We start from the raw sequence: 11,395 nt of genomic DNA, 5'->3' as shown, positions 1-11,395 counted from the left end.
ACACTACATTCTCTGACAGCTCTCCTCCACCATCCACACTACATTCTCTGACAGCTCTCCCCCACCATCCACACTACATTCTCTGACAGCTCTCCTCCCACCATCCACACTACATTCTCTGACAGCTCTCCCCCACCATCCACACTACATTCTCTGACATCTCTCCTCCACCATCCACACTACATTCTCTGACAGCTCTCCTCCCACCATCCACACTACATTCTCTGATATCTCTCCTCCACCATCCACACTACATTCTCTGACAGCTCTCCCCCCACCATCCACACTACATTCTCTGACAGCTCTCCTCCCACCATCCACACTACATTCTCTGACAGCTCTCCTCCACCATCCACACTACATTCTCTGACAGCTCTCCCCCACCATCCACACTACATTCTCTGACAGCTCTCCTCCCACCATCCACACTATATTATCTGACAGTTCCTAACAGACCTTGATGTGCATCATATATCACTTGCATTTATCAGCACCCTCTCCCCTAGAAAATCTTAGGCTCATAAATTCATAAAAGTTTATTTGTGAACTTTTTGGTGTCTATTAAGGTCCCCTCTCTGAGTGAAACATTTCCCACACTGTAAACACGAGAAAGGACGCTCACCTGTGTGACTAATCTGGTGTCTAACAAGTTGCCCTTTCTGAGTAAAACCTTTCCCACAATCTAAACAGGCATAAGGACGCTCACCTGTGTGAATTCTCAGGTGTCTAATAAGTTGTCCTCTCTGAGTAAAACACTTCCCACACTTTGAACAATCGAAAGGACGCTCACCTGTGTGAATTCTTTCGTGCTCTAGAAGGTGGGTTTTATGTATGAAACTTTTCCCGCACTCCAAGCATGAATAAGGACGCTCACCCGTGTGACTTCTCTGGTGTCTTAGAAGGTTGTCTTTCTGCATAAAATATTTCCCGCACTCTAAACAAGAGAAAGGGCGCTCGCCTGTGTGAATTCTCTGGTGTCTGAGAAGTCTTCTTTTCTCACAGAAACGCTTCCCACACTCTGCACATAAATAGGGACGCTCACTTTTGTGAGTTTTCTGGTGTGCACCAGTTGGTCTGGTTTTATTGAACGATTCCCCGCACTCTAAAGAGGACCTTGAGCCCTCTCCTGTGTGATCTTCTTTATGGCTTGAAGTAGATTCCTTGGAATTAGATGGATCTCTTGAGTTGTTCTTTTTCCGCACACGGCGTCCATCTGTTGGAGAGCAACATGTCAATCAATGTGATCAGAAGTCTTCATGTCTGTATATAGGAGTCATATATGCTGGTGAGGAACACGACAGGATCTCAGATCTCCGGCCCGGGATTGGAAGTAATCATAACCAAAGATATCAATGTGACTCCGATAAAGGAAACAACACACCCAACCCATACTGAGTAACATCGGAAGTGTGAGGATGGAGATGGACCTTCCTCCCCCCTGTCTTCTTTTAACATATGATGTAAATTTTTACTCACCGTGATATCCTCATTTTGGAGTCCATTGAGGGACACAGGAAGCCTTTCAGGTTATACTGTCACCTACAGGAGCATTAACCCCTTCATGACTGAGCTAGTTTTCAGGTTCTGTTCATAAATGACTGACACATTTTTTACATTTCTGCTGTGTGATTCTTCCACAGCAGTAATATACTTTCTTACTAAATGTACCCACACATATTATATATAGTTTTTAAATACTGGCAAACAACTGTAACAGTAGGCCAGCCGAGGATAACCCCTCTTACTTCTCCTACTACTAGCATTCCTCACTTCTGTAGCAAGCAGTATCCAAAGCATGGTCAAAAAAACATAGCGAGGTAGGACTGTGTCCCTCAATGGACTCCATGAAAAGTTGTTTATGGTGAGTACCAAATTCCCATTTTATATTTTTTCCATGCATTCAGGGGCACAGGAAGTGATTTAGCCATGGGGTGGGTGGACAGCACAGCAAACAAATGCTAAGAAAACAAGAAACAAAATAGGGGACTGAATGAAAGCTCAAAGAGATGCCTGAAGGACCTTAAACCCGAAGCTGGCATCAGATGAGGCCTCAACATCCACCAGGTAGAACATGTGAACAGAAGACCAGGTGGAAGCCTTGTACATCTGGGGAGGATCTGCTTGATTCGAGAAGCCCAAAAAGCACTCACAGATCTAGTAGAGGATATCCCAACCCTCGAGACAATAAACTTGGATCATGGTCTGTCTGAGCCACCTAAAGATGGCGGAAGGAGAAGCTGGTGAACCCATATGGGGACCATCCAGGATAAGAAAAAGAAGATCCCTCTTTCTGAAAGAAGCAGCGGCTGATTGGTGAACTCTCCAATTCCGACAATGGAGAGACATTTTCTTTTGGTGAACATGAGCCCCAACATGATCTTGTCTGACAGGTCAAAGCTCCAGGATATCGATTGGGAGACGAGACTCTGACGATGACCAAGTCCCCTGCATCCATCATGAGCATCTTCAATAACATTCTTATTGAAGATGGATGCCAGCCGTCAGATCGGTGGCTGAATACATTGTTTCTATGTGTGTATCAGATGATGGGGGATGTAGGCGGAGCCTCCGTACTGCTCTCTCCTCTTACCCGGTGATGTGACGGGCGGCTCATTCTCCATCACGACGTCCTTGTAGAGATCCCGGTGTCCTTCTAAATACTCCCACTCCTCCATGGAGAAATAGACAGAGACATCCTTGTAGATATCATCTTACCTGACTGTGTGAAGGTCTACAGGTCCTCAATCATCGATATATCGGATCAGTTTCTATATATAGTGATTATTACTCACCTGTGATGACATTTAGGGATTCTTCCGGTTTTGCCGTCATCCTGATCTCTTCCGTAGACTGCTGATAATCCATCACACACACCTCCTCTTCTTCGTCTTTAATGATCACTTTCACATACATCTGTTCATCTTCATCCTAAACCAAAAGAATGACCGGAAGATAAAATCAAGACGTTCTTATCACCGATAGGCTGAGACTACATAGAAGAGTGTAATCCCATAGAGCAGGGGTAGCAAACCTTCGGCCCTCCAGCTGTGGTGGAACTACGAATCCCACGAGGCATTGCAAGATTCTCACAGCCACGACTCCCGAAGAGAGATGCATCATGGGATTTGTAGTTTCACCACAGCTGGAAGGCCGGAGGTTTTCTACCCCTGCCATAGAGTATGGAGTCACATTTGTGGTCTATTCATCTACCTGATCATGGTGAGGGACGGTGAGATCTTCCTGGGTGGAATCCCCGGAATACAGAGGACGGGGACATCTCTCTGGTGGGTTCCTCTTACTGGATCCATCTGTAGGAAACACACACACTGACTGAATACATTGTTTCTATGTGTGTATCAGATGATGGGGGATCTAGGTGGACCCTCCGTACTGCTCTCTCCTCTTACCCGGTGATGTGAGGGGCGGCTCATTCTCCATCACGACGTCCTTGTAGAGATCCCGGTTTACTTCTAGATACTCCCACTCCTCCATGGAGAAATAGACAGAGACATCCTGACACCTTATAGGAACCTGACACACACAATGATACAGTCACCACCCAGACACGCCCCTTGTCTGTTCCTGGATCATGTCCCAGAATTCCCGGCGCCACTCACCTCTCCCGTCAGCAGTTTAATGATCTTCTGGGTGACTTCTAGAATCTTCTTGGCTCTGTTCACCTCTGTGCTCAGGCGGTGAGGTGGAGGACCTGTGATGGGTGATGTCCGGTGAAGACATCTTCTGGGTGGTAATGATTCAGTGAATGTTTTTTTGATTACATTTTGTTCCTGCGTAAAGAGAAAGTAACAATTATCACCTCAGACTTCCCAGAATCCTCCTCACCTGTCCGGTTAGGTCTGTGTGTGAATTGCATATATAATATTGGGTGATCCTCCCAGAATCCTCCTCACCTCTCCAGTCAGCAGGTAGATGATCTCCAGGGCGAGGTCCAATATCTTCGCAGTCACGTGATTTTGCTCGTTCTCCATCTCTAGTGTTGTGGTCATGTGATCTATTCAGGTCGCTCCTCTCTGCAGATAAATGATAGTTTCCTGGATTGTATCCGGTCTATAAATGGCGGCTCTGGATGGACAGTTGGATAAATGGCTCTATATTTAGGATGTATCCGGTCTATAAATGGCGGCTCTGGATGGACAGTTGGATAAATGGCTCTATATTTAGGATGTATCCGGTCTATAAATGGCGGCTCTGGATGGACGGTTGGATAAATGGCTCTATATTCCTCTTAATGTTTTTCTCACTATCTTCATAAGATGCATCAAATTGAATATGGGGGGACCAAATCTCACCTAAAGGGGGTTACCGGGTGTAAATATAAAATATCTTCTTACCTCCTCTGCTGCCAGTTCCTGCAATGTCTCCTCTCTACTGCCTCCCAACTCACCTCTGACCCGGAACTTCCTATTTGTATCATCCCTCACTTCCTGTCTGAGCGTTTTCCGCACTATAAGCAAGCTCCCCCACCTTGTGGAGATTATAAATAGCGCAGGGTCAGTTAGGTTTCAGCATTTCTGTCCGCAGCCTCGCGGTTATGTGACATCCGTTATTACCGACACAAATTATATTTCCAGACCATTAACAAGAAACATAATAAAAACAACAACAACGATACGCCGATAGCGTTTTATTATTATTGATAAATGTGAAACGAAAGAAAACAAAATCGAAATGTAAAATATAAGAAGATAAATTGTAGGTACAGAAATTTCCCAGAACACACCCCGGTGGATACGTTCTTCCATCCTCCGTGTCTACATCTCACCACCATTGCCCGTTTGTTGGCCAGATATTGATACAATTGTCCATGGATTGTCACCATTGCCAGTTTGTTGGCCAGATATTGATACAATTGTCCGTGGATTGTCACCATTGCCCGTTTGTTGCTCAGATATTGGAACATTTGTCCATGGATTGTCACCATTGCCTGTTTGTTGCCCAGATATTGATACAATTGTCCATGGATTGTCACCATTGCCCGTTTGTTGGCCAGATATTGATACAATTGTCCATGGATTGTCACCATTGCCCGTTTGTTGCTCAGATATTGGAACATTTGTCCATGGATTGTCACCATTGCCTGTTTGTTGCCCAGATATTGATACAATTGTCCATGGATTGTCACCATTGCCCGTTTGTTGGCCAGATATTGATACAATTGTCCATGGATTGTCACCATTGCCCGTTTGTTGCCCAGATATTGGAACATTTGTCCATGGATTGTCACCATTGCCCGTTTGTTGCCCTTGAATTGTGCCAATGACCAGCGTGGTCACTTACGTACTACCACCACCGTGTAGTTCTACCATTGTACAATATGTGGACCTATCTGCCCCTTCTCCCCCGGATATTCTGAGGCTCGTAACAAAGGTTCCTTGGTATGGTGATGTCTTTGGGTTCCCGGGTCTGTAATCTATTATGAGGAGCTCCGCCTCACCGTGCTGGATTATTATTTTATATGGTGGAGAATGAAAAGAAGAACTCCAATGTTGACGGAAGGGAGATAGTTTTCTGCAGCAGGCATATGTCATCCCTGGACTCCACCTATAGTATTGGGGTACTAACCTCCCACTGACAAAAATGACGGGGAACTATTCCCCCCACTGACGGGGAACTATTCCTCCCACTGACACCAATGATGGGGCACTATTCCTCCCACTGACACCAATGACGGGGAACTATTCCCCCCACTGACACCAATGATGGGGCGCTATTCCCCCCACTGACACCAATGATGGGGCAATATTCCTCCCACTGACACCAATGATGGGGCACTATTCCTCCCACTGACACCAATGATGGGGCAATATTCCTCCCACTGACACCAATGATGGGGCATTCCTTCCACTGGCGATGGGCTGGTACTTTTGCTAGGATGTATCCCTTTATGAATTAATTTTTTAGCACACAATTGTCCCCTGAATTGAAAGATTCAAGGGGGTTAAGTACCACCGTACATTTGTCAATAGCATCAGCAAGTGTGTGTCCTCTGATGTCTATTTAGACTCCCTTTAAACCTAAAACACTTATCGCACTCTGAACATGAGAAAAGGCCCTCGCCTGTGTGAATTTTCCGGTGCGCAGCAAGGCACACTTTTCTAGCAAAACATTTCCCACACTCTAAACAAGCGAATGGGCGCTCGCCTGTGTGAATCCGCTGGTGTTCAATAAGTACAGCTTTTTGAAGGAAACTTTTTCCACACTCTGAACAGGAATAGGGACGCTCGCCCGTGTGTCTTCGCTGGTGAACAACAAGATCTCCTTTATGAATGAAACATTTCCCACACTCTGTACATCCGAAAGGACGCTCCCCTGTGTGAATTTTCTGGTGCTTATCAAGTTTTCCTTTCTGATTGAAACCTTTCCCGCACTCTGAACATGAGAAAAGAGGCTCACCTGTGTGAACTCTCAGGTGACTAGCAAGGTATTCTTTCCTAGAGAAACGCTTACCACACTCTGAACAAGAGAAAGGCAATTCACCCGTGTGAATTCTCTGGTGTGTAATAAGTACAATTTTCTGAGTAAAACGCTTCCCGCAATCTGAACATGAATAAGGACGCTCTCCCGTGTGAATTCTCTGATGCCTAACAAGGTCTCCTTTCTGAACAAAACTTTTCATGCACTCTAAACAAGAGAAAGGGCGCTCACCTGTGTGAACTTTTTGGTGCTCAATAAGAACCCCTTTCCGAGGGAAACTTTTCCCGCACTCTGAACATGAATAAGGACGCTCGCCTGTGTGAATTCTTTGGTGTAAAAGAAAGTATCCTTTCTGGGGGAAACATTTTCCACACTCTGAACATGAGTAGGGCCGCTCAGCCGTGTGATTTTTCTGGTGTCTAATTAGTGCCTTGTTGTAGGTGAAAGTTTTCCCGCACACCGAACATGACAACATACTCTTGCCTGGGTGAACCCCTTCATGGATTAAAGAAGACTCCTTGGGATTAGATGAGTCTGTTGATCTGTCCGCACTCGGAGATCTAAGATGGAAGTCTGAAGTCCTAGTAGGGATTGGATCAGAAGATTCCTCAGCATTTGGGTGGTTCAAGGATCTTGCCAACTGGTTAGTGTTCCCTCCTGGAGAATATTCCCCAATGCCATGATCTTCATTGTATTCTGGAGATATATGAAGATGTTCCTCAGAGGAATTCCTTTTCCGCACATTGTGTCCATCTGTGGGAAAGCAAATGTTAGGGGGATGGGTGCAATCATAACGCCAAAACTAGGAAAAGGGACACAATACACGCAGACTAGGCTGGACAGCGGAATACGGCACTGACCCCATTCTTCTGGTGAAGGACAGTGATGGACCTTCTACCTTATTTCTTGGAACCAAGACAACGTGCTGAGGAGCAGAGATGGACTGTTCATATGGTGTGCAGCAGTGAAGGGGAATCAGGTGAAAGTGGCCTCAAGCCGGGCTCCCGATATCACAAAGTGGCGCACATATTGTTTGGGGCAGGGGTGCACGCAGTTTATGTGTTAAGATCTTTCAAATGACGAGCTTCATGAGATCTACCAACGAAAAAAAAACCTCCCTTGCGCTCCTTCTCTCCCCTGTCTGTCTCTCCTCACTGTCTCTCCTCTCTCCTCTGGCTGTCTCTCCTCGCTCTCTCTCCCCACTCTCTCCCTTGGCTGTCTCTCCTCTCTCCTCTGGCTGTCTCTCCTCGCTCTCTCTCCTCACTGTCTCTCCTCTCTCCCTTGACTGTCTCTCCTCACTGTCTCTCCTCTCTCCCGTGGCTGTGTCTCCTCGCTGTCTCCTGGCTGTCTCTCCTCTCTCTCTCTCTCCTCTGGCTGTCTCTCCTCTCTCCCTTGGCTGTCTCTCCTCGCTCTCTCTCTCTCTCTCCTCTATCCCCTGGCTGTATCTCCTCTCGCCCCTGGCTGTCTCTCCTTGCTCTCTCTAAAGTCGCTGCTCTGCAATATTACAGAACAGCGGGAAGTTAGACCTCGTACTTTTCCTCCATTCGTGCTCAGCCCTCCATCCTAAAGTCGCTGCTCTCATGCTGTCGGCCTTCATGTGTCATACGCAGCAGACGGGGGAGGGGCTAAACAGACCGTAGGAGGGTTCTCGGGATGGTGAGCCGACTTACATTCCTGATCTACCAGCATCAGCTTTGTGAGCTACTGGGTGGATCACCGTCTACCTAATGGGCACCCCTGGTTTAGTGTATGTAATGCTCCAAAAAAACTGGAGAAGACTTTGGATCCAACATGCTACATGTGCTGGTCAGAGACTGAGGACATACTTCACTAGAGGTTCAAGGACGATGAAAAAGTTAGACATTGGACAAACTACAAAAATTAAGTCAAATAAGCGTGATCAGGTTCTGAATAAAAAGGTACCACACCCCTAATGTATCAAGTCAACAAAATAAAAGGGAGGAGGCGGGGCCGTGTGGTGATAGTTGATCCACCTCCTGGGTTCCTGATTGGCCAGGAAGCCGCCTCCATGCTGATTGCCCGGGAAGCTGGCTCCATGCCAGCAGAAGCACCCGCATTGGTACCCGGTATCGGCAAGTACAGAAAGCAAAATACCGGTACATCCCTGGTAGATGGTCAGAGACCATGGGCATACTATAGTAGAAGGTCGGAGAGGGTGGGCATACAATGATAGATGGTCAAAGATAGTAGATATACTACAGAAGATGGTCAGAGACCGTGGACATTCTATAGGAGATGGTCAGAGAATGGGGCCATGCTACAGTAAATGGTCAGAGACATACCACAGTAGATGGTCATAGACAGTGGACTTTCTTTAGGAGGTGGTCAGAGAGTGGAAACATGCCACAAGATATATATATATACATACACACACACATACATATACACATACACATACACACACACACGGCTGCCAATATTAAAAGGAGAACTATGGGGTGAGGGCTTTCCCCCGTAGTTCTCCTTAGGGTAACGGGAGGACACAAACTAGCGTCCTCCCGTCACCCTAAGCTCAGTATATAGGGAGCTACAGCTCGCGGTATACTGAGACGCCGCAGCCAAAGCGGATCCCGACAATTATGTCTGGATCCGCCCAGCTGCTTGAGTGACAGCTGGCACTGCCTATCTAGAGGCAGAGCCAGCAGTGCGCGCCCCCTCCCGTTCCGCCAGTCAGCGCTGGAGGATCGGAGCGGGGAGGGGGGAATCCAGCCCCTCCCCCTGTCATGGCAGAGAGATGTGACAGGATCGAGAGGTGAGCGAACGCCGGTATGTGTTCGCTCACCTCCCGATCTACTGAGCCGACCTGTGACAGTTTCATTGTCACAGGTCGGCTAGAACTATGAGGAGAGTGAAAAGCACTCACCTCATAGTTCTCCTTTAAATTTAAAAATGGATGAATGTTGTTCCCGGGATTTTTCGGCCTTTCTTTTGTTCAACAGCTGCTTTAGAGTCAATGCAATGGATACGTGAATTGTTCACAGCTACATAGTTAGTTAAAGTAGAAAAAAAAAGACACAAGTCCATCAAGTCCAATCAAGGAGGACCTTATACCCAAAGTTCTCATTTTCATTTTACTTCTGTTTCTGTTTTAGTGTTTATGACTTACTTGTGTCCAAACGTAGAGAAGATTCCTCCTGTTTACTCTTCATCACCATCATCTCCCCCTCCTCCATAGACTGCTGAGCTCCACTCACCAACGTCTCTTCTTCTTCTTTAACCCCAACTTTGATGTCTTTCAGTTCTTCACCCTAAAAAACCCCAAAGATGAGAATTATAAAAAAAGGATCAACATTGCATTTATTTTTAAGGTCCACATTCTCAGTCCCACCTACCTGATCATGGTGAGGGATCTCCTGATGTTCCTGTGTGGAATCCTGGGAATACAGAGGACGAGGACATCTCTCTGGTGGGTTCTTCTTACTGGATCTATCTGTAGGAAACACACACACTGACTGAATACATTGTTTCTATGTGTGTATCAGATGATGGGGGATCTAGGTGGACCCTCCGTACTGCTCTCTCCTCTTACCCGGTGATGTGAGGGGCGGCTCATTCTCCATCACGACGTCCTTGTAAAGATCATGCTACCAGATGAGGTGAAGGTCTACATATCCTCAATCATCGATCCATATACCTAACCAGTTTCTGTATTTAGTAATCATTACATTACCTGTGCCGATAGCTATAGAAGGTTCCTCTTGTTTGACTTTTGCCATCATCCCAACTTCTTCCGTAGACTGCTGATGAACCATCAAAGATGTCACTTCTTCTTCCTCTTTAACCTCAACTTGTATATACATCTGTTCTTCATGCTGAACCAAGAGTATGATATAAAAAAAAAATGTAACAGTATCCCGAGACTACACAGAAGAGGATAATTCTCATAGTGTCTAGATTACTTTTTGGGTCCCATCCACCTACCTGATCATGGTGAGGGACGGTGAGATCTTCCTGTGTGGAATCCCGGGAATACAGAGGACGGGGACATCTCTCTGGTGGGTTCCTCTTACTGGATCCATCTGTAGGAAACACACACACTGACTGAATACATTGTTTCTATGTGTGTATCAGATGATGGGGGATCTAGGTGGAGCCTCCGTACTGCTCTCTCCTCTTACCCGGTGATGTGAGGGGCGGCTCATTCTCCATCACCACGTCCTTGTAGAGATCCCGGTGTCCTTCTAGATACTCCCACTCCTCCATGGAGAGATAGACAGAGACATCCTGACACCTTATAGGAACCTGACACACACAATGATACAGTCACCACCCAGACACATCCCTTGTCTGTTCCTGGATCATGTCCCAGAATTCCCGGCACCGCTCACCTTTCCCGTCAGCAGCTCGATGATCTTCTGGGTGACTTCTAGAATCTTCTTGGCTCTGTTCTCCTCTGTGGTCAGGCAGGAAGGTGGAGGCTCTGTGATGGGTGATGTCTCATGAAGAGAGCCGCTGGGTGTTATTGGCTCACCGGGTATTATACTCCGTACCTTATAACGCTGTTTTAAGAGCTGAAGTTACAATCATCGCTACAAACTACCCAGAAGCCTCCTGACATATATCAAATAATATCTTGTTACCTGCCAGTTCCAGCAATGTCTCCTCTCTACTTCCTCTCAACTCACCCAGAACGTCCCTTGATATGTGATATCACTTCCTGTCTACACATTACATCACTTCCTGCCTCCACATTACATCACGTCCTATCTTTGCGTTCCACTGACAATAAGCGAGATCTCCGCCTTGTGGAGATTCTGTACACTGCAGTCCATGTTATGTTTTATCCTTCTGTCCACCGGTCATCTATTTCAACTGCACAGATTATGTCTCGGTTATGATCCAGACAATAAAGAAAAAATGGAATAAAAAAATACCAATAATTTCAACGTGTTTTATTATTTATAAAATACAATATTATACATTTATATATATATATATA

General features: G+C 46.2%; 1 protein-coding gene across 1 annotated transcript in view; it reads right to left on the bottom strand.

Moving 5' to 3' along the window:
• LOC108801852 (zinc finger protein 850-like) overlaps nucleotides 1-11,395 on the bottom strand; it is a 50,792-nt gene that overhangs the window by 23,173 nt on the left and 16,224 nt on the right. Inside the window, exons 3-4 of the mRNA XM_018573766.1 lie at nucleotides 6,111-6,675; nucleotides 623-990 (exon numbers count right to left, since the gene is read on the bottom strand). Of these exons, the coding sequence (XP_018429268.1) occupies nucleotides 623-990; nucleotides 6,111-6,675 (933 nt within the window). The remainder of the gene's footprint in view (nucleotides 1-622; nucleotides 991-6,110; nucleotides 6,676-11,395) is intronic.

This window comes from Nanorana parkeri, unplaced genomic scaffold (genome assembly GCF_000935625.1).
Source record: "Nanorana parkeri isolate BGI_ZX_2015 unplaced genomic scaffold, ASM93562v1 scaffold2529, whole genome shotgun sequence".
Taxonomy (NCBI): Eukaryota; Metazoa; Chordata; class Amphibia; order Anura; family Dicroglossidae; genus Nanorana; species Nanorana parkeri.
The sequence above is the reverse complement of the archived record's forward strand: the minus strand, read 5'-3'. Positions and strand labels throughout refer to the sequence as shown.